The sequence below is a fragment of the Salvelinus namaycush genome, chromosome 38 (genome assembly GCF_016432855.1).
Source record: "Salvelinus namaycush isolate Seneca chromosome 38, SaNama_1.0, whole genome shotgun sequence".
In the NCBI taxonomy this organism is placed as follows: domain Eukaryota; kingdom Metazoa; phylum Chordata; class Actinopteri; order Salmoniformes; family Salmonidae; genus Salvelinus; species Salvelinus namaycush.
Window position 1 is genome coordinate 6,376,609 of NC_052344.1, and position 24,825 is coordinate 6,401,433.

General features: G+C 46.2%; 1 protein-coding gene across 1 annotated transcript in view; it reads left to right on the forward strand.

The window, feature by feature from the left end:
* Positions 1 to 24,825, forward strand: part of LOC120032326 (metabotropic glutamate receptor 8-like) — a 253,034-nt gene that overhangs the window by 195,765 nt on the left and 32,444 nt on the right. Inside the window, exons 6-7 of the mRNA XM_038978369.1 lie at positions 2,774 to 2,974; positions 24,027 to 24,166. Coding sequence (XP_038834297.1) covers positions 2,774 to 2,974; positions 24,027 to 24,166 — 341 coding nt within the window. The remainder of the gene's footprint in view (positions 1 to 2,773; positions 2,975 to 24,026; positions 24,167 to 24,825) is intronic.

Below are 24,825 nucleotides of genomic sequence, written 5' to 3' on the forward strand. Positions count from 1 at the left end.
TATTTCACTTATAATTCACTGTATCACAATTCCAGAGGGTCAAAAGTTTACATACACTAAGTTGACTGTGCCTTTAAACAGCTTGGAAAATTCCAGAAAATGTTGTCATGCCTTTAGAAGCTTCTCATAGGCTAATTGACATCATTTGAGTCAATTGGAGGTATACCTGTGGATGTATTTCAAGACCTACCTTCAAACCCAGTGCCTCTTTGCTTGACATCATGGGAAAATCAAAAGAAATCAGCCAAGACCTCAGAAAAACAATTGTAGACCTCCACAAGTCTGGTTCATCCTTGGGAGCAATTTCCAAACGCCTGAAGGTACCACATTCATCTGTACAAACAATAGTACACAAGTATAAACACCATGGGACCACGCAGCCATCATACCGCTCAGAAAGGAGACGCATTCTGTCTCCTAGAGATGAACGTACTTTGGTGCGAAAAGTGCAAATCAATCCCAGAACAACAGCAAAGGACCCTGTAAAGAAACCTGAAAGGCCGCTCAGCAAGGAAGAAGCCACTGCTCCAAAACCACCATAAAAAAGCCAGGCTACGGTTTGCAACTGCACATGGGGACAAAATTGTACTTTTTGGAGAAATGTCCTCTGGTCTGATGAAACAAAAATAGAACTGTTTGGCTATAATGACCATTGTTATGTTTGGAGGAAAAAGGGGGAGACTTGCAAGCCTAGGAACACCATCCCAACCATGAAGCACGGGGGTGGCAGCATCATGTTGTCGGGGTGCTTTGCTGCAGGAGGGACTAGTACACTTCACAAAATAGACAGCATCATGAGGTGGCTTTAGGATGGCTTAAGGACAACAAAGTCAAGGTATTCGGCATGGCCATCACAAAGCCCTGACCTCAATCCCATAGAAAATGTGTGGGCAGAACTGAAAAAGCGTGTGCGAGCAAGGAGGCCTACAACCTGACTCCGTTACACCAGCTCTGTCAGGAGGAATAGGCCAAAATTCACCCAACTTATTGTGGGAAGCTTGTGGAAGGCTACCCGAAACATTTGACCCAAGTTAAACAATTTAAAGGCAATGCTACCAAATACTAATTGAGTTTATGTAAACTTCTGACCCACTGGGAATGTGTGAAAGAAATAAAATAAATAAAAGCTGAAATAAATCATTCTCTACTATTATTCTGACGTTTCACATTCTTAAAATAAAGTGGTGATCCTAACTGACCTAAGACAGAATCTTTACTAGGATTAAATGTCAGGAATTGTGAAACAACTGAGTTTAAATGCATTTGGCTAAGGTGTATGGAAACTTCCGACTTCAACTGTATATGTGCCCTCTGTTCCCTCTGTCTTTGTCGGATATTGTTCCCATGTCCGTTGGTGGTGTGATTACCTTTGCGTTGGTGCAGCTGTTATGCTGCGTATTGGCCCGTGTCGTTCAACGAGGTTTACCCTCGCTTCTTTGTTTGGGTACAGCCTGTTTTTGTATACATGTTTGCTTTGGGTGTATTAAAAACCCCTATTGTGTATTACTGCACCTGTCTCCAAATTCCTTTATACTAGCGTGACAGTGTGTCTGGGGCTTAGTAGTGATACAGGAGCTATCGCTCCAGCGTGTCAAGCCAAAGCCAGGATGGAATTCAGATTGAGTCAGATGGCTCAGCGCCTGTCCCAAGTGTTTCTTTACTGGCTTGGGTTATGTCAGAGGACTGCTTCTTTATTCATGTTATACGCTCTAAGGCACTGGGAGCTCTTTCCGATAGGATAAGCTCACAGATCCTATTTGGGATAAACAGAGTCAGTTCCTCTATAGTCAGTGCCTATACCTGGTGGGATTACCTAGGAGTGGAGTGGATGGCTCCGGACCGAGGGGGAAGCAGTACTTCTGATTTGAGTCCTGTCGATTTGAGGGGCTTTTAACTATTGGGACTGATTTCTATGATGGCTCCAGTGGGCCCACAATGTCCTTAGTTGTTTGGTCTCTGGTGAAGTCAGCCTCCATCCCCTGTTACTGTAGTTTGGACCGTATCCTTCATAAAGAATAACCAGGTGTGTGTTTGTGTTTCTGCTCCTACTAATGCATCACCTTCACGTGAGACTCGCCTGCTGTGTGGAAGCCGCTATAAAACTGAATTGGATTTCCTTCTCCCGAGCCTATTAATTCCACACAGACACGTGTATTGATTGAAGACTCTTGTTAATTCACCTAGCCCGGGCAAATTTTTTATTTACAAATGTTTTGCTTTTTTTGCCCGAGGGCTTGTACTGAGTAAAACGCTGAGTTAAAAGCTGAAGGAATTCAATAAAAATTAGTTGCTTCTGAAAATCTACCCTTTTTCCATTTTCTTTTGCAGTTCCGCTTTAATAACTTTGATGAAAATGGTGGAAAGGCATCCTAATAAATTAGAGATGTTCATGTTTACGCATCAAGGAGTTTGTGCTTTCGCCTCTTTATTAGCTAATTATGCTAATGATGCTATCAGTTACATAAGCACATATTCAACTGCATTAGAAAGAAAGTGAGTTTGTGTGTGTGTGTGTGTGTGTGTGTGTGTGTGCTCGCGTGTGTCAGTATGTGTGTGTGTGTCACTGTGTGTGTGCTCAACTGAATAAAACAACATGTGACAGATGTTTGTGTTTGTGTGAAAGCAGTGGGACCAAGGTCATTGTTTTTTTCCCCTCACGAAAATGATATTATAATGTAATGTTATACATTTAGCATCTTTTGCCAAATAGACACTTGGATGTTTCCACCCACAGTGTAGCTGACTGTCCATCTGTCTCTCTCCTCTCTCCCAGGTCTGGAGAAGGTTGGTCGGGACTCGAGCTACGAGCAGGAGGGGAAAGTGCAGTTTGTGATGGATGCTGTGTATGCTATGGCCCATGCCCTGCACCGGATGCACCGGGAACTCTGCTATGGATACCCAGGCCTGTGCCCAAAGATGGCCAACATCGATGGCAAGGAACTACTCAGCCATATCAGAGCTGTCAACTTTAATGGTAAGTAGAGCACGGGGGCACGCGTGCAGACATGCACGCACGCACGCACGCACGCACGCACGCACGCACGCACACACACACACACACACACACACACACACACACACACACACACACACACTTCTTAGCCATATCCACAACATCAACTTCGAGTCACACACCACTCCCTCATCAAAAGCCACTGTATACATGCCTCCTTTTGCTTCCCCCCCACTCCTTATCAGAGGACATCTTGAGCATTCATTAAGCTTTGACTACAGGGTAGTTCATGAAGTAGTTAGTGAAATGATTTACGTTTTGCACCATTTTGTTTCCCCCTAGTGTCCTCCATGAGCCACGATCCATCCTCTCTGAGAGCAGTCCTCCCACAGAGTGCGTAGGGTTACCCATGCTATACCTTCTCAGTGATACCTCCCTTTACTGGCTCTCACTGAAATAGTTAATACTACTAATACTAATACTACTGCTCTCTTCAAATTTCTCTACTAATTATCTTAACTTATCCTGCTTCCTTTACCTGATTATGGCCATGCTATATTAATTTATTTTGTGCCTTATTATGTGTACATAATATTCTATACAGGGCATTCGGAAAGTATTCAGGCCACTTTTTTCACATTTTGTTACGTTACAATCTTATTCTGAAATGGATTAAATAGTTTTTCCCCCGCATCAATCGACACACAATACCCCATAATGACATCACAATACCCCATAATGACATCACAATACCCCATAATGACATCACAATACCCAGTAATGACAAAGAAAAAACTGGTTTAGACATTTTTGTTGAAGCACCTTTGGCAGTGATTACAGCCTCAGGTCTTCTTGGGTATGACGCTACAATCTTGGCACACCTGTATTTGGGGAGTTTCTCCCATTCTTCTCTGCAGATCCACTCAAGCTTTGTCAGGTTGGATGTGGAGTGTCGCTACACAGTTATTGTCAGGTCTCTCCAGAGGTGTTAGATCGGATTTAAGTCTGGGCTCTGGCTGGGCCACTCAAGGACGTTCAGAGACTTGTCCCGAAGCCACTCCTGCGTTGTCTTGGCTGTGTGCTTAGGGTCATTGTCCTGTTGAAAGGTGAACCTTCGCCCCAGTCTGAGGTCCTGAGCGCTCTGGAGCAGGTTTTCATCAAGGATATCTCTGTACTTTGCTGTTAATCTCTCAATCCCTGCCTCTGAAAAACATCCCCACAGTATGATGCCGTCACCACCATGCTTCACCGTAGAGATGGTGCCAGGTTTCCTCCAGACGTAACACTTGGCATTCAGTCAAAAGTGTTCAATCTTGGTTTCATCAGACCAGAGAATCTTGTTCATCATGGTCTGAGAGTCCTTTAGGTGCCTTTTGGCAAACTCCAAGTGGGCTGTCATGTGCCTTTTACTGAGGAGTGGTTTCTGTCTGGCCACTCTACCATAAAGGCCTGATAGGTGGAGTGCTGCAGAGATGGTTGTCCTTCTGGAAGGTTCTCCCATCGCCACAGACGAACTCCAGAGATCTGTCAGAGTGACCATCGGGTTCTTGGTCACCTCCCTGACCAAGGCCCTTCTCTCCCGATTGCTCAGTTTGGCCAGGCGGCCAGCTCTAGGAAGAATCTTGGTGGTTCCAAACTTCTTCCATTTAAGAATGATGGAGGCTATTGTGTTCTTGGGGACCTTCAATGCTGCACAAAGTTTTCGGTACCCTTCCCCAGATCTGTGCCTCGACACAATCCTGTCTCGGAGCTCTACGGACAATTCCTTCGAACTCATAGCTTGGTTTTTGCTCTGACATGCACTGTCAACTGTGGGACCTTATATAGACAGGTGTGTGACTTTCCAAATCATGAGAAATCAATTGAATTTACCACAGGTGGACTCCAATCAAGTTGTAGAAGCATCTCAAGGATGATCAATGGAAACAGGATGCATCTGAGCTCAATTTCGAGTCTCATAGCAAAGGGTCTGAATACTTATGTAAATAATGTATAAAAATATTTTTTTTTACTGTTTTCGCTTTGTCATTATGGGGTGTTGTGTGTAAATTGATGAGCAAAATATTTAATTTAATCAATTTTACAATAAGGCTGTAACGTAATATGGAAAAAGTTAAGGGGTCTGAATACTTCCCGAATGCTCTGTATGTTATGTAGTTGAGCTATTTAACTAGAGGTGCCATTGGGTATCCATCCACTTCTCCTAACATAGTTACAATATTTGTGCTTGCTGCAGATGGTAAACAACTTGGAGCTTGACGTGAGACTCCAGTAATGCTTTAAACTTGTTTTTATGAGTGCTTATTTGACTGTTTTGTTCCTCTCGGCCCCCGAAGACCATACTGTAAGTAGGCGATACATCTCCCACTAAATAACATTAGACAGTTCATTTGAATATGTATTTTTCTGCTTCTTTTGGTTATGGTATTATTTATTCATCTCGCCGCCTGCTCAGTTGTTATGTTTCCATTCAACTCCCGTGATTTGCATAATTTGTGCTGATCGATCCAAAATGAGTTTCGTCCACGAGGCAGTTTTAAGACTGTAAGTGCATCAGGTCAAAATTATATTCATAGAGTGGCAGTGTCGTCCAATCACAAACACTGAGCAAAACTTTACACTCCAGTGGCTTAAGCAAAATCCACATGGCAAAGATTGAATACAAAATGGAATATTGTAAATACTGTAGCATCCATAGCTATACTGAACTAAAATATAAACGTAATATGTAAAGTGTTGGTCCCATGTTTCATGAGCTGAAATAAAGGATCCCTGAAATGTTCCATACGCACAAAAAGCTTATTTCTCTCAAATGTTGTGCACTAATGTGTTTACATCCCTGTTAGTGAACAGTTCTCCTTTGCCAAGATAATCAATCCACCTCACAGGTGTGGCATGTCAAGAAGCTGATTAAACAGCATGATCATTACACAGGTGCACCTTGTACAGCGGACAATAAAAGGCCACTAAAATGTGCAGTTTTGTCACACAACACAATGCCACAGATTGTGCGTGCAATTGGCATGCTGACGACAGGAATGTCCAACAGAGCTGTTGCCAGAGAACTGAATGTTAATTTATCTATCATAAGCCGCCTCCAATGTTGTTTTAGAGAATATGGCAGTACGTCCAACCGGACTCACAACCTCAGACAACGTGTAACCAAGCTTCATCCGGCTTCTTCACCTGCGGTATCATCTGAGGCCAGCTACCCAGATAGCTGATGAAACTGAGGAGTATTTCTGTCTTTAATAAAGCCCTTTTGTGGGGAGAAACTCATTCTGATTGGCTGGGCCAAACTCCCCAGCGGGTGGCCCTGGCTCCCAAGTGGTTGGGCCTACGCCCTCCCAAGCCTACCCATGGCTGTGCCCATGCCCAGTCATATGAAATCCATAGAAATCCATAAGCTATTGGGCTGATAAACACAAGGTTTCAGGTTCAAGTCCTACTATGGCCATTCTAGCCCTGATGAATACTAAAAACACGGGTAACATAGTACTTCACCACCATTTTAGACAGTAACCTCCCTTAATAGAGCTAAATGTCACTGCCCACTTGACTGAGATGAATGTAGAAGGGCACGGAGCAGAGAGCAGGCCTGACAAACTGCACTTTACCAGACTACTTATTAGAGATCAGTAAATCTCTCTATTGACTGCTGCTGGTTTTTCAATGCCGAGAGGCACAAGATGAATTGCTGTAGGGCTGTTGATGTTGTTTACATCTAGTATCTCGTCTTCAACAGGCCCGGGGATACTCGACGTGATGCTTTCAAGCTAACTACACAGAGAAGCAGCATGTTGCGTTGGTATCGATTTCTGCCCCTCTGAAGTTGAACAGGAGGTTAACAGTAATGATACCAGCGGAGTGAATGTGTTCTCGGCTGGGGACTGATCATGTTGTAGACGTATGTTGTTTTGTGTTGTTCAGCTACAGCCTCTTATACCACACCATGTCTGGCATAGCAAGGTTACGGATGTTATTGGATAAAGTTACGTGTGTGTGTGTGTGTGTGTGTGAGCGAACGAGCGAGAGACGGGAAGATGAGAGAGTTTAAGTCAGTGTGTGTCAGTAGAGCACACTTCTATACCTTGCTGTAGTTTAGTATGCAGCTCATCTGCGCCCGTTAGGGGGGCATTGAGTCGGACCATCCAGAGTGCCTTTGACATGGCCGCAGCAGGGGGCCAGGGATCCATACCAATCAAATGCAACTTAGAGGAGCTGTGCTCATCCGATAGGCCCGATCCCCCTGCTTACCGTCACAGGCGGAAAATCAATCCAGCGAGAGGAAGAGCCTAATTCAGTAGTGAGGTTTCAGAACGATCTAGGGAAAACACACGCCAGGCGTGGAGATATCTCATGCAGACACACACACACACACACACACTGGCCGGTGCACTTATTAATGATCCTTCCTCACTGAACCCTGCAGAGGATCTAACCTTTCTCAGCAGCATGAGATTGGACACTTGGATGACCCCTCCCCTGACCCCCAGTGTGTGTGTATATCTCCCTCCCTCCAGTGTTCAGGTGTTATCGATGTGCTCTCTGACTCCGACAGAAACTCATGCTGATGGAGAGAGCACCTTCCTGCTCGCGCACTTCCTAGCTCTATCCCTCCCTCTCCTCCCATCCCTCTCTCTTCCCCTCTCCCGCTCTCCTTTATCTTCTCATTATCTCTCATTCTCCCTCTCTTTTTTTCTCTCCTTTTCTCCCGTCTCCTTACCTATCTCTCTTGTTTTCCCTCTCATGCACACACCCAGACACACATGCACACACCCAGACACACATGCACACCCAGATGGTGGTGCATTGCAGATCCAGGGGAACGAAGACAATAAGGAACAGTGCCTGTAGCAGCAATCACACGCTACACCGTGCGGACTCTATCTGATACCGGTTCTCCTGTTCTGTTCAGCTTGAGTCTCTACACCCTACACCCCACAGTCATCTAAAGGACATTCTGGTTCTGTCCCAAATGGTACCCTGTTCTCTATATAGTCCCCATAGAGTAGTGCACTGCTTAGGGAATAGGGTGTCGTTCAGGACGCATGGTTTGTCTCATGTCGAGCACTTACTTAGTAAGCAGCCCACTTCAGACGTTGTGTTATCACTTGATAGAGGCCATTGGATGAGTTAGTTTTATTCAAACGTGTAAATATGCTGCGGGTATTTCCTATTTTCTTAGACCAAAAACATGATGCCTCAGATTTGGCTCAATGTCGATGATGTTTTCCCTGTTGTGTTGCTCTTTTCTGTTTCTCTCTCCTTTTCGCCCTGGTCCGTCATCAGTCATCAGTCATCAGTCATCAGTCATCACCATGGAGGCATTGACTCAGAATGCAAGCAAGATATCAAACAGACTAGTGTCTCTTTCATCATCTCAACTCAGAGTGCCTCTCTCATCTAGAAACGTCCTGTTCTGTTGTTGCCTACCAACAACATCCCCTCTAGTACTGTAAGTCATTGTGACAACGCTCTGTAAAGTAACACATTTAGGGACTGTTATTGGGCCGAGAAAATCTAATTTCAGTTGCTGTCGGGCCATTGTGATTCAGTTTTTCAATGAGCAGCTGAAGTGAATGTAGAAAAATAGCCACAACAAGTCTTTGTACACTTTGTAGGACAGCTATCAAAAGACATCTTTATGTCTTAAATCAGTCTCTCACATGAAGGATATAAGGTACATTGGCAAACCTGCAGCTTCCGAGGACATGTGTGTCCCACCACTTCTGCTCTGATGAATACGATAGTCTAGGGCTACGTCCCAAATGGCACAATACAGTCCACCTACAGGCCCTGGTCAAAAGTAGTGCACTATATAGGGAATAGGGTTCAATTTGGGACGAAACCTAGTAGTCCTGTTTATATCTCCAGAGTGTGTTACAGGAAGCCACACATGTCCTAGGTCTGCTCCTGGACAGGGACATTACACGTGTTCAATGCAACCAACATGCCCCCACACAGAGTGACACACAGGGCTCACTTTTCGGCTGACATTAAGGCGGCGCTAGTCTCAAACGCACATTAGTTTGCAATTTTGTCATGTAAAAACTGGCGCACTGGCGTTTTCCAGCCCTAACGCCAGGTTCAGCAATTTACCTGTCTTATATCAGTTCACTTGCGCTCAGATGAGCGGGGTGGAAAGGTATCCTTAAAAACATGATCCAATGTGCTAATTTCAGGCAGCGCTGATGGCGATATTTAAGACCAGCCAAAAGCTGGTTTTAGCGGTAACACAGTTGGTTTCAGCACACATTTTGATAGCGGAAACGTAGCCTATCCAGACATTGACATGTATTTATTGTTGAAATGATGGTGCCTGTAAGTGTGACATAGCCTATTTAAAACAGCCTGTTTCATTTCAAATTTGATTCGAATTATTCGTTCTCTTTTTAGGCCTTATCAATAATGAATTTAATCTTGCTTATTGACAATGTTTGTCATGTCTGTGCTCAGCCATAATGCAGTTTACAGTAGGCCTAGCCCCTACATCACTGTGAATGCTATTGAAGCCATTAAATAAAAACAATGTGGATGGCAAATGGGTTCAAATGAATGTATTTAACAAGGACAGGTCTACATTTTGTTATTTCGTTTCTGTAAGCCATTTATTAAACTATAACGGACTAACATTGGAATTGGAGTTGATTCCAAGGCAATCCCTAAAAGACCGTAAATACACCAACCACATATTTCGCCATGAAGCACGTTCTGATTGGCCAGTGAGAGGCCAACCCTCGACACAACCGCCCGCTTGTCGATTCATCAAAACACATCCCTTTCGCGCCAACGCCAGCAAGCACGCCGATAATTGGGATGGTGGAAATAGAGAAAATATTTCGGACACAACGCTGAACCTACAGAGCTACCAACTGCGCTTAGATTTACCATTCTGTTAGGTTTGTTAGAACAGAGCCCAGAGTGGTGTGACATAGCGCCTCCCACTACCCAGGTCCCCTCTATTGTCCTGTATGAATCCTCGGGCGGTCTAATGAAAAGCTTGATAAGGTCTCCACTCTTCACCATCACTGTTCATCTCTTCCCTTTTATTCCTGAAACTATTTCCAAGGTCCATTCCTTTTCAGTGTGTGAGAAACCTTAATTGTAGTTCGGTGCGTGGGAAGGACGGAATAAAAACGACTTTCACTTTCACACCGGGGCAAAACTTTGACAGAATACATTCAACTAAAACTGCAAAACCTTTTAGAAAATATACCTTTTTTGATAATGGAACTTTTCAGAAAATCTCCCAGAAACCTCCGATGGATGGATGGAGAGATAAAGTGTTTTTTTTTTTTTCTTCCTCTCCCTCTTTTCTTCTCTGCACTTCATTGTTGTCTGTCAAATGAGTCATCGTGATACAAGCAGAGAGCTTTCATTCCGTGTTCGGTGTTGGAACATCCAGCCAAAATCATCTCTATTGTTCCCAGCTCCAGTATGTCTGTCTGTAGAGCGTGGTTGAATGACATTGATGTGTTCTTATGATCCTTTATTAACTACCCTGTCCCCTGACAGTGTGGAGTGAGAATCCCCCGCTTCAGCAAGGAAAGAAAACATGCACAAAGGACCGCTATACTTCCCGTTTAGAACACTGGTGAGGATATTGACTGTATTGATCCAACTACTAACCCTCATGGTAGTGCTACGTTCATTGGAACTGAACATTCACAGTGTAGCGGGTCTCCATCTTAGCGTCCTGTATAACAGTATTTTATCCTCATCCACAAAAGCACAGGACGCTGGACAAAGAACTCGGGCCAGAGAAATAGAACAATATCCCCTCATTTCTTCCTACCATAAAAAAAAGGTATTTATTGAGCAGTAGTACAGTAGTGCCAGCTCCTACATTTTGACCATATTGTGGTCTTGGTCGGGGGCCACCCTACACGAGGCTCTCCAGTACCCTTCTATGGAGAGGGCAGAAGAGCCAAAACAATTAGGCCCTGAGACGTGGAGCCGTGGAGTCAGTATGTGTGTGCGTAGAGCCGCGAGGAGAGGGACACGGCCATGTGGAAAGAGCCATCTCATTACAGCCCATCTTCACAGAGCTAGCTGCTCTAGCTCTGACTGCTCAGGACAAGATGGACGCCTTCTCTACGGGAACCAGCCCGGGCTAATTAGCAAGGAATAACGGCTAGATGATGAACTTGACCCTAGCATGACAGCTATACAGCCAGTTAGAGGGAAGAGAGAGGGAGAGAGGGGGATGGAGAGAGTAAGAAGAGAGATATACAATGCTGTGTGTAAGGTTTTTATGACCTGTAGGTCAAATAAAGTACAATCTAAATCCTATTCATATATGAGCTAGAATGAGCTTCACATCACCTCTGATCTCAGTGTTATTATGTTTATTGTCTGCAGGAAAACCGAGCAGAGCGTGTTTAGTTCAGAGCCTTGAAGACATCATTTCTGAGAGAAAGAGAGAGAGAGACAGAGAGAGAGAGAGAGACTGAGAGTGAGAGAGAGAGACTGAGAGAGAGAGAGACATAGAGAGAGAGTGTAACGTCTGCTTCCAACTCACACTCTCATACACGTAGATCCCCTGAACGCAGCTCACTCTCCAGATCCCAATCACCTGAATTCTAATCACCTGTTCACACACCTGTATGTCATCATCACACACTATTTAGTTCAGTTCTTTGCACCTCATCTTTGTGAGGTATAGTTTGTTTGTGACACACTTCTCTTCAGAGCTCTGTTTTTCCCATAATTTACTCCTCCCGTGTGTGATAGTTTTCGCCTGCCTCACTAACGACACCTTTTTGCCTATTCCCTGCCTGTACTTTAGCCTATCGGATTTCCTGTTATTCACCTATTGCCTGATCTCCCGGGCGACGTTACTAGCCTTTTCCCTGTCTGTACTGTTGCCCTTTTGGACCCCCTGTGTATGACCTGCTGCCTGTCCCTGGACCCAGCTACCTGCCTCCTCCTGTGGTACTTTATATTAAACACCTGCTGCTCCCTGCGCTCGAAACCAGCTCTCTGTCTCCCTCGTGTTCATTAGAGAGAGAGAGAGAGAGAGAGAGAGAGAGAACTAAAGTCTCCCAATGTTCTGACCTTCATCTCCAGTCTACAATTCCTTCTCTGTGCTTTGTCCCCATATAACCAGTGTTACACAACCTCAAACTGTGGATGAGCCACCGGATGGCTGGACAGGGGAGACTGATGAGACGGAGACTGAATGGACGCTTCATCTGCCGCTGCCGCTCGCAGAAAAGACCCTCCCCCGTACCTCCGTCTGCCTGTGTGTCTGTCCGCGTATGTGGTGCGTGCGCGGCCTACCGCCGTCCCCCACTCACAACGTTAAAAGAGCAATCAATACCTGGAGATAAGTTCAATAAGCCGGAAATCTCAGACAGGTGTTTCGGGGAGACTTAAGACATCGCGCTCTGTCTGCCGCTTGCCTGCCGGGCCGCCACACACTGAACCCTCCCTCGGCCCAGATGATCAGAAGCTATCAGACAGCCATCGGAGGATTAATAGAACGTTAAGCCATGCGGTGTCGGCGGTGATTGTACATGCATCCTTTTATTCACTCTAATGCATTTTAAAATGCTGGCATTAGACTAACTGACACCACCAGATGTATGGACCTGCAGGACTCGCTCTCTCCTCTGCCACAGTCGTACCGTAATGAAATCAGCAAGTCCATTAGGCCGTTGTGAGAAATGCGACATTACCTCATCAGCCTATGAGAGTTGTGTTATGTGTGTGTATCTGCTAAAGTCAGTAAACAGAGGAGGTATATCTGCAATGGCAGCTGGTCTCTCTAGCCTCCTGGATACGCACTGCTGCCTTCTCTCTTTCATTATGCACACTAACAATAGTGCTCTAGGATCTCTCTCTCTCTCTCTCTCTCTCTCTCTGCCCCTCCCTCCCTCCCCCCTTTCTTTCCTCTCTCTCTCTCTCCCCCTCTCTCTCTCTCTCTCTCTCTCTCTCTCTCTCTCTCTCTCTCTCTCTCTCTCTCTCTCTCTCACACACCCTCTCTCCCCCCCTTTCCACCCTCCCCTCTTTCTCCCTCCCTCCCTCCCTTGCTCTGCTCTGTTCTGGGGAAGATAATCAAAAGACGTTCTCTTGAGAGGAAAGAGAGGAAGAGTCAACAGGAACGGGAGGCTTTTGTCAAGTTCAGACTGAGGGCCACTTAGTTTGGCGCTCCTCCAAAAAATGTGTGTTTCTTCAGCTGTGGTGTTTCGTAACCCTGTGATGAAATATCTTCGCTTGGCCTAATGATAGTAGGGCTTAGAGAAGCAGTGGAATGGTTTGGATGGTTTTGAAACTTGCCCGAGGCAGGCAAGAACTGCTAATGACCAACTAGGACAATAAAAAAAAGATAGGCGAATTATCAGATCTCAGACCAACTGGCAAATGTAAAGTACCTAAAGCATTCAGAGATCTTGAGGCCAAAACTTCTTTGGTTGACTTGAGGACTCCAGAAACACCAGAAACACCATTACTCACCCGCCCACATTACTCACCCGCCCAAACGGCACATGTCCAATAGCTACACAGCCTCTGTGCTCCCTTCCACTGTGAAACACAACAAAAAGGCTGGCCCTGGCTCCTGCTTTCACATCCTGATAAACTCTATGCCACAGGTTTCTGCTAGTTTAATAGTCATTATAATCAGCTGCTGTGTTGAGCCAAGAAGCACTCATCTCATTATAAACCCTGTGGATATTATCCCTCACCATATTAACTGCACGGAACGGCTACCCACATGATGCCTGCAGGGTGGATGGAGGGTTAGGGCACAGCGGAGAAAGCATGTAAGTAATGGATCGTAATCAAGTTAATTATTAGGCCAACGCATGTGTCTTATAGGAGAGAAGAGGGACGAGTGGAGATAGAGAAGAGAGCCACATGAAGACAAGAGAAAGAGAGGAGGAGAGCTGGAGGAGGAGAGCTGCGAGATAAAAACAAAAAAGAGAGAGAAAGAACGAGAGAGAATGAGGGAGGAGATAAAAGGGAGGATCAACAGTACATGTTTAGGAGGAGGAGGGAGCTGAGTTATTATTATCGCACAGATGTCTCCTCGTCTGCCAGGTAGAGCCTCCCCTGAGGTAACCGGTTAGTGTGGGATAGAGGGGTGGAGGGAAACGGGAGAGAAGATGTGTCCTCATCTGCCAGGTAGAGCCTCCCCTGAGGTAACCGGTTAGTGTGGGATAGAGGGGTGGAGGGAAACGGGAGAGAAGATGTGTCCTCATCTGCCAGGTAGAGCCTCCCCTGAGGTAACCGGTTAGTGTGGGATAGAGGGGTGGAGGGAAACGGGAGAGAAGATGTGTCCTCATCTGCCAGGTAGAGCCTCCCCTGAGGTAACCGGTTAGTGTGGGATAGAGGGGTGGAGGGAAACGGGAGAGAAGATGTGTCCTCATCTGCCAGGTAGAGCCTCCCCTGAGGTAACCGGTTAGTGTGGGATAGAGGGGTGGAGGGAAACGGGAGAGAAGATGTGTCCTCATCTGCCAGGTAGAGCCTCCCCTGAGGTAACCGGTTAGTGTGGGATAGAGGGGTGGAGGGAAACGGGAGAGAAGATGTGTCCTCATTACTGCATGTGTGTGTTTGTGTGCGTGCATCCCTGCGTGCGTGCGCCTACGTGCATGCTTCTGTGCGTACGTGCATGTGTGTGTGTTGTCTCCCCCATTAGCAGTACAGATGTATGCCCCACACTGCTGGGTGCTGGCAGCCACTCCACTCAGCCACTCTCTCTCATCTCCTCCTCTCAGCTCCTTCCTCCCTGTTATGTTTAATTCATCTGGGTTGCAGGGTGGTTTCTGCATCAGGCCTATCAAAACACTCTCTGTTTCTGTCACGATAGGGAGTGGGGAGACTTTTGAACCCTCGTTCAGCCGGTCCCTCTCTCCTTTCCTGTATTCTCCACATCAGAGATTTTACCCAGCCTAAAACACGCTCTCTCTCTCTCTCTCTCTCTCTCTCTCTCTCTCTCTCTCCCTCTCTCTCTCTCTCTCTCTCGCTCTCTCTCTCTCTCTCTCTCGCTCTCTCTCTCTCTCTCTCTCGCTCTCTCGCTCTCTCTCTCTCCCTCTCTCCCTCTCTCTCTCTCACTCTCTCTCTCCGGGGATCCACAGGGAAGAGCTGTTGGCAGGGTATGCAGTGATTATCTCAGATCAGGAGGATGTTGCCTGTAGATACTGATCTTAGGTCTTTCTCCCCTTAATGGTTTAGGTTAGGATTAGGAAAGAGTAAGCTGATCCTAGACCTGTGCCTTGTAACTCTATCTTCAGGCGTTTGTCTCCCTGCCTTTTAGTAGGAGTACAACTTACCTAGAATCCATTCTCTCTACCCACAAACTGCACAGCGGAAAAACAACCTCACCTCAAACCAAACTTAAGCTCTAGTGTCTGAATGGAGGACGTTGAAACAACAGTCTTCCATCTGAAAAACCCTACTTCCTACTTCAGCTCTTGGTCTCATCTCACCATCGCCCACCACTAGCTGAAGACCTGTGTGTCGGTTAAAGGGGCCTCTGATCCCATTCTCCTTTGGGGGTTGTGTCTGGTCCTGTGAGATGTACTATAAAGACCAATGAGGGCGAGGTCGATGAAAGGACTTGTGTGTTGTTTGACTCGTCCAGTTCAATGGTTGTTGCGGCTTTGAGGTTTGTCGTGTGTGTGTGTGTGTGTGTGTGTGTGTGTGTGTGTGTGTGTGTGTGTGTGTGTGTGTGTGTGTGTGTGTGTGTGTGTGTGTGTGTGTGTGTGTGTGTGTGTGTGTGTGTGTGTGTGTGTGTGTGTTGTGGTAAAGAAGGGTAAATGCTTACACTGACACAGTGAAGGTCATGGTTAACGATGCAGAATCGTGTGAAATTTAAATGTCGATATCTCCGTGTTGCTACTTTCAGAAATGGCTGAGGGACCATGCTTCACTGACTTGTACTGCTGTGCTCGAATTGCCCTTATAAGGAACATACTGAACAATTGTATTAGTCAGCTTGCTTGTATCCAGTAATCGTCATCAGAGTAGCTAATATGGTTTGGGACAGGCTGTTTCCGGAGATGACGTTTAAGTGTGTGTCAGTGCGTGTCTGTGCATGTGTGTGCGCGTACGTTTGTGTGTGTGTGAGTGTGTAACTTGCATCAGTCGTGTCTGCAGAATCGGCCTCATTGGTTGGGCAGGGAACAGTGAGCAATATTGGGCCGTATATTGACACCAATTTGACAGGCAGAAATCCTTCCCTGGGAATGTGCCATGATTCATTTCCACACTGATGAGATGGAGTCCTCTCCCATTTGCAGTGCATGTTCCCCCACTGTTGTGCGAAGCGAGGGATGAACGGAGAAGAGGGGAAAGAGGAAGAGAATACGTTGTTCCCACTCACTGATAGTATGATAGTATCAGCGCTCTGCTTCTCTACCAGCATCACGTGTGTGTGAGTCGGGGCAGCATCTCACATAGCACCCTATTCCCTATGTAGTGCACTACTTTGGACCACAGCCCAATGACACCCTGTGTAGTCCTGATTTATAGGGAGCTGTGTTGCACTTTAACAATTTGTAGCCTGGGTGGCAGTATTGTAACAACCAGTCTGGACGCTTCTCTCTCTGGTGTAAGACAGGAGGAGACAGACAAACAGACAGACAGACAGGAGGAGACAGACAGACAAACAGACAGACAGGAGGAGACAGACAGACAAACAGACAGACAGGAGGAGACAGACAAACAGACAGACAGGAGGAGACAGACAAACAGACAGACAGGAGGAGACAGACAAACAGACAGACAGGAGGAGACAGACAGACAGACAGACAGGAGGAGACAGACAGACAGACAGACAGACAGACAGGAGGAGACAGACAGACAGGAGCAAGCGGCGAGCGCCGGCGTCTAGCGTCTTTGAGTTGTGGCGGGCGGGGCTGTGTGGAGGCAGGTTAAAGAGTGGTTTACCCAGAGTCCTCTGGAAATCTTCTCATTCATTACCACTGGAATATATATATATAGAGAGAGAGAGAGAGAGAGAGAGAGAGAGAGAGAGAGAGAGAGAGAGAGAGAGAGAGAAACAGAGAGAGAGAGAGAGAGAGAGAGAGAGAGAAACAGAGAGAGAGTTTTTTTTTAGTTTTAAATAATCTTTATTGGGTCTGGGAGCCCACCACACAATAAATACTCATACAAAACCACAGTTACACATCAATTAAAAACACACCTCCAACTCCTCCTCCACAGTAACTAAACACAACAGCCTCTGAATACCCCATATACTCATAAACAGATCAATATTGTTGACAAGTTTATAATAGGCAAACTCAACCCTTAGTCTCGCTGCCAACATTCCCTCCAGCATTCCCACCACATCCACAGACCCTTGTCCCCGAATACTGTTCTTTCGGGTCTTCCATATCGCTAATTTAGCTGCCGCTAACACAAAATTAAGCAACACAACGACACCCTTTTGACTGAACCTGTACTTTGGCCCAAATATATACAGTTGGGAAGAGAAAACCTCTCCCAACGTTGAGAACCAGTCAGTGATCAGGTCAATCATCCCGACCAACCTGGGACACAGTAAAAACAGGTGTGCCAGAGTTTCAGATTCTGCACAGAATGGACACCCTTCCCCAACAGTAGGGTCCAGGTGTACCAGATGCATGTTGGTGGCTATAGCTCCATGTATTATCCTCCATTGGAGGTCAGTTGTCCTCTTATCAATCGGCAGTTTATATAATGATCGCCAACAGCCTTTTGGGGAAGCACCTGGACCAAGCACACCCGCCCACCTCGTCAATTTTACCCCTTCCAGGGAAGAGGCATGGGACACCTTTACACATATTCTGTACATGGCCTTCTTTCCCACCTCCTTGAACTCCCCCAGCTCCGGGGTATCGAAGGAAAGCAGCATCCCCACGTCCTCCTCGAATGCCCCCACCGCAGCACTAACAATCAGTGCAGGGAACACATAATCCAGTCCCTCCTTCCACCGATCAGAATTGGAAGTGTCAATCACATACTGACGATGAAGCACTGGCAAGGAGTCACAGACCTCAGCGACGACCTTCCTCAGTAGGCGAGATGATCGGATCCCCGCTCTTTCTCCCAGCTCCTCCAACGATCTGCTCCTGCTCCTGCTCTGCATCAGATGACCCAGCTTGGTGCACCCCACACCTAACAGGCATGAACGCAGGCTGGCTGAATCCAGAGCACTGGACTGGATGGCAGTGTTATAAAAAAGAGGCTCTTCAAAAAGCCACATCCCTGGTAGCGTGCCGGCCTTACGGGACTTGACAAAAACCCTCCAAGCCAGCATAACAGACTCATAGAATGGAGTCAGGCCAGACAACTCACCCCCCTCCAGCTTTAAGAGGAAAAGGTGCTTGTCTAAGCCCAAACAGCCTGCTCTCCTCATCAGTGTGTAGGCTGTGTCGACCCAGCTAGAACCGTCACTGTACAACAGTCTCTGGGCTGCTTGAAGCCGGAAAGCCATGATCCTAGAGGAAATGTCTACCAGACCTTGCCCCCCCTCGTGCAGTGGCAGGTACAGGGCTGCAGCTTTGATCCAGTGTTGTCCAGACCAGAAGAAATTGATAAGGGTCCTCTGAAGCTCTTGTATCAGACCCTTTGGTGGCTGCAAAATCATTAGTCTGTGCCACAGGGTAGAGGCAGCAAGATTATTAATTACCAGTACCCTTCCCCTATAAGACAACTGGGGTAGCACCCATTTCCATCTTGACAGTCTGGCACACACTTTCTCCACTACACCCTCCCAGTTCTTTTTCTGAAAGACATCAGAGCCTAGAAAAACACCCAAAGTCTTCATCCCATCTCTGCCCCACTGAAGCCCCCCTGGTAACCGTGGAGCGGACCCCGTCTGAAGCTGACCTGCCCACAGCGCTTCACTCTTTCCCCAATTGACTCTAGCTGAGGAGGCCCCCTCATACACCTTTAAAGTGTTTGAGAGAACCTTAACATCCTCAGCCCCTGTAATAAAAATGGTCACATCATCTGCATACGCAGACAGTGCTATCGTGGGACCCTTCATTACACCTGGCACAGGGAAATCAGTAAGCTTCGCTCTTAAAAAACAAAGCATTGGTTCAATCGCCAGACTATATAACTGCCCTGAAATTGGACATCCCTGCCTGATGCCCCTTTGGACAGGGATGGGGCAACTCAAACCACCCCCCACCTTCACCATACACGAGGCCCCAGCATACAGTAAATTCATCCAAGACAAAAAAACATCCCCAAACCCAAAGGCTTTCATCGTTTTAAACAAGTACTGGTGGTCCACGCGGTCAAAAGCCTTCTCCTGATCCAAAGAAAGTAAACCCACATTTACATCAGACAGTTTACAAATGTCTAAAACATCTCTTATCAGAAACAAATTGTCAACAATTGAGCGATCAGGTACACAGTAGGACTGGTCCTTGTGGACCAACAATCCCAGATACTCTTTCAACCTGTTTGAGAGACATTTAGAAACTATTTTGTATTCTGCACACAGCAAAGCAACAGGTCTCCAATTTTTTATGAGAGCCAAATCCCCCTTTTTTGGCAACAGTGAAAGCACCGCACGTTGACAGGATACAGGAAGAGAACCCTCATGAAAAGATTCACACACCACTTCATAAAAATCCTCCCCAATAGACCCCCAAAAGTGCTTATAGAACTCAGATGGTAAACCATCAATGCCAGGGGCTCGGCCTGTTGAGAGCTGCATAACTGCTGTGGACAGCTCTTGCAGTGTAATGTCAGAGTCCAATGCGACTCTCTGTTCAGGTCCCAATTGAGGAAGACCGTGTAACAACTGTTCAGTACACAGAGAGTCACAATCCTCCGCCTTATAGAGGGCAGAGTAGAAATCCACAGCATGTTGACGCATTTCACTGTCATCCGTGGTCACCTTCCCATCAGGGAGACGAAGGCAGACCATCTGTTTACGTTGTAATGTCGACTGTCCAAGGTTAAAAAAAGCACTAGGAGCATCCATGTCCTTGAGGGAAGCGAAACGAGACCTAATCAAGGCACCTTTCACTCTTTCATGCAGAAACGACCTCAGTTCATGTCTCTTGTCCTGTAAGTTCATGACTAGTCCAGGGTCATTCTGAGTGAGCAGCTTCAATTCAATTGATTTGATGTCCTGTTCAAGGGCCTTGATAGTCTCTTTAACTTCAATTTGAGACAAAGCAGTATACTGTTGACAAAATAATCGTATTTGGGCCTTCCCAACATCCCACCATTGTCTCAAGGACTCAAAATTCCCTTTTGTAACCCTCCATTTTTCCCAAAACAACAAAAACCTTTCACAAAACTTGACATCATGTAACAATTTAACATTAAAATACCAGTAAGGTGATGACCTTCGTGGACAGGACAAGTGAATATCAACAGTAATAATATGATGATCAGAGAAACCCACAGGAGTAATGGCACACCTTCCAACCCTACTACAGTATTGATCAGATACGTACAACCTATCTAACCTTGCTGCACTGACACGACCTTCATTAATTTTTAGCCATGTGAACTGCCTAACTTTTGCATTCCTTACTCTCCACACATCAGAAAGCTCAAACTCAGTTAGTAAGCCAGACAGGAAAGTGGCTGACCGCAGGTGAGGTTCTTCAGCGGTGCGATCAACAGTAAAATCCACAGTACAGTTCCAGTCCCCCCCTAAAACCATACACCCCTCTTGGTCACACTGTCTTAAGGTTTCTTTTATTTGATCAAACACAACAAGACGCTCTGTACCCTCATTAGGAGCATAGACATTAAAAAAAAAAAAAAAAAAAAACATAACATCCACCTTGACCAATAAAACCCGACCCTTGACAATCTCTGTTGTAGATATCACAGTCACCCCTAAACCTGAGGAAAACAAGATGGCCACCCCAGCACTGAAATTAGTACCATGACTGAGTATATGCTGCCCCTCCCACCACATTCCCCAGTCAACCTCATTAGCCTCATCACTATGTGTCTGCTGTAGGAAAACTACATTAAGCCTTTTCTGTTTTATTACTTCTAATACCCAAGCCCTCTTATTCCTGTCCCTTCCCCCATTAATATTGAGAGAGCCCACCCTTAGTACCTCCATATAGAAAAGAGAAAGGAAAAGCAGAAGATACCACAGAGAAACCAAAGAGAAAAAAGACACCCTATGAAGCATGATCATCATCATTATTTAAATTTTTTCTTATTAACCTGACCACGTTTCCCACTACCTTTTGCTGCTGTAACAGCAGTAACACATTTCCTCAAGCGAAACCGCTTCTTCTCACTCAACTGGTCTAACCCCACCGTCTTCTGTAACATCACAACTGACCTCACAAACTTATCAACATCAAAATATTCTGCCAATTTGACAGATTTCCCAAAAGTCTGATCCAGAAAACCATTTACCTCCTCTAGATCATAAATTGAGTCCTCACCAGCTGCTGTCATATCAAAAGAGATATCCATATCCTTCTCCTGATCCTCCTCAGCTGAGGCCACAGACCACTGACTCCCCTCTACCACATCCCTTTCAACACTCCACTTGCACCCCATCACTCGTACCAGGCATCTCCTCCACTACCTGGGAGACTAGCCCCACCTGAACCCCATTACCCGTGGTGGGCATCTCCTCCACTACCTGAGAGCCTAGCTCCACATGAACCCCCTCCTGTACCCCATTACTCGTAGTGGGCATCTCCTCCACTCCCTTGGAGTCTAGCTCCACATGAACCCCCTCCTGTACTCCATTACTCGTAGTGGGCATCTCCTCCACTACCTGGGAGATTAGCTCCACATGAACCCCCTCCTGCACTCCATTACTCGTAGTGGGCATCTCCTCCACTACCTGGGAGACTAACCCCACATGAACCCCCTCCTGTACCCCATTACTCGTAGTGGGCATCTCCTCCACTACCTGGGAGCCTAGCTCCACATGAACCCCCTCCTGTACCCCATTACTCGTAGTGGGCATCTCCTCCACTACCTGGGAGCCTAGCTCCACATGAACCCCCTCCTGTGCCCCTGTACTCGTACTGGGCACCTCCTCACCAGTCTGAGGAACTGGCTCTTCAGATCCATCCTTACCTTCTACAACAATATTTTTCTGCTGCATAACATTTCCCTCTAATACAAGTTGCAAACTCGTGGCCTCAACGCGGATAACTTGTTCCTCAGCAACAGGTGCTTGTGGCTGCTCAACCACTGTCGGCCCACCTCTCCCTACATCAGTGGGCCCAGGCGTTATAATGACCACCTGCGCCCCTCCCTCTGCCTTCTCCCTTTTCGGGCAAGCATGTCGCTTATGGCCAACATCCCCACACTCAAAACACCGTTGACTACCTGTACTAGCATAAGCCATATACAGTCTATTGTCATAGTTGACTTTAAACGATATCTCTAAAGTCTGCTCCGGTGAGTCCAAAAACATAAACACCTGTCGCCGAAACGACATAACCTGTTTCAACGCCGGGTGTTTGCAACCCAACGGAACAATCTTAATTGAGCTTGCAAACTTCCCAAAGCGCAATAACTCGCGCTCCAATAGCTCATTTGGAATAAACGGTGGTACATTTGAAATCGTTACCCTTGTTGACGGAGAAAAAAGCGGCGTAACTTGAATAAACATTCCTTTAAGAAGTACGCCCTGCTCAACCATACGATCAACAAGGCGATCTTCTTTAAGAAATACCACCACCGCTTTATTCATCCGTGATGCATAAGCAACATTCTCATATCCTACCTTCTCTCCTACGGCGACCAGAAACTCCTCCACCGTGACAGTAGCTTCAGTAACACACCTAAAGCCGTGCCGAAGTGACAGGGACGGCATCCCACTTCGGGCTGCCATCCCCGCCAAAATCAAGGTGATTTCGATACGAAAAAAAAACTAAATACTTAATTCTACCACACAAAAAAAAAATATAATAATCTTAATCATGCACAGAAGAAAACAAAGAATGCCACCAAGAAAGAGAAAACCGAAAGAAAGTTCTGAATATCTAACTCTACACAACACACGCACTCCCTTGCTCATACAATTCCCAGCATGCACCAAACACTCCCAGCATGCAGAGAGAGAGAGAGAGAGAGAGAGAGAGAGAGAGAGAGAGAGAGAGAGAGAGAGAGAGAGAGAGAGAGAGAGAGAGAGAGAGAGAGAGAGAGAGAAGGGTTTCCTAGAGCACTATTGTTAGTGTGCATAATGAAAGAGAGAAGGCAGCAGTGCGTATCCAGGAGGCTAGAGAGACCAGCTGCCATTGCAGATAGAGAGAGGAGTTTACTTCTCTGTTTCACTGCATTATCTCTGTCTCTCTCTTTCTCTCTCTCGGTAGCTCTCTCAACTTTGCCTTTCTCTCTTATTCTCCTAGTATCTATCTCCCAGCTACTCTCCCTTTCGTTTCGTCAGATATGGTAGATCGTTGCCATGACGTACAGCTTTCTGTAGGAATGTCAGTAATGCACACCTCTTTTAAGATTTATATTTGTAATTACATTACTGCTTTGATGGGCCAGATTCTCCACCCGCGCTGCTGCCGCACTGAAATATTGGATTTCAAAGCTTCATAAGAGGAGAGAGAACCAGAGATAGAAAGGGAGAGAGAGAGGAAGGGAGAGGAAGAGAGAGAGAGAGAGAGAACGGATGAGGAGGCTGTGAGTTTAGCATAATCGGTGGAGAGAAAAGCCCATCTGTGAAATACTTTGCGCCTGGGGAGGTTGAGGCTGTGTACACACACACACACACACACACACACACACACACACACACACACACACACACACACACACACACACACACACACACTTTTTGCATAATTCATATGTGTGACAGCTGAGCCCGGCTCGTTAGGGTGACAGGTATACACGAGGCTCTGAATGAACTTCTGAAAAAGATTCCCACTGTAAGAAACATACCTTATACCATAGTTGTATATATAAGGTGTATAGGTGTATATAGGTGTATGGTGTATACATAAGTTAGTCCAAAAATATTTTGTGTTGGACCAAATCATGCATTGATGTGAAAATGCAGAACTACAAAGATATTGTACAATCTTACAGTATGGTAAAGTAGCTGTCTGTGTGATGAATGATATACAGTGTGTCTTCCTGTTAATTTCCCACCATCTCTGTCTTCCAGGAAGTGCCGGGACTCCAGTGGTGTTCAATGAGAACGGCGACGCCCCCGGACGGTACGACATCTTCCAGTACCAGAGCACCAACCGCTCTACCAGAGAGTACAAGGTCATAGGGACCTGGACCAACAAACTACACCTAAATGTGAGACTAACGTAATAGCAATATCTATCTTTTGTGATCTAGTGTTGTCATATTCCGAGGTATTCATACATAGCCTGGTCCCGGCTCTGTTTGTGCCTTCACGTCAACATGTTTGGCATGACAATGAACAACGACTTGACATTATAGCACAAACACCTCTGAAATCGGGCACATTTTATAGATATCAGCATTTATTCAAGATCAAGTCGTGAAACTTGGCATTTCTATTCATTCGTTATCATCCAGAACTTGTTTGCGTGTCATGTTTGGGTCCCAGTGTTTTTTGTCCGACGTTCTTCCAGTACTTCTGAGTAGTTTGTGTTCCTGCACGCATACAGTTACTGCTCAGTGCTTGACTTTCAGTGAGCAGCTACTTGTTATTCAGCTGTTACTGATTGGAATACACACACACCCGCACGTGCACACACACACGTGTACACACATGAACACACACACACACACATACGCGCACACTTTCTGCATCATTAATATGTGTGACCTGAGCCCGGCTCGTTAGGGTGAAGAGAGAGAGAGAGAGAGAGAAAGAGAGAGAGAGAGGGATGGGAGGAGAGGGAGGGATAGAGCTAGGAAGTGCGCGAGCAGGAAGTGCTCTCTCCATCAGCATGAGTTTCTGTCGGAGTCAGAGAGCACATCGATAA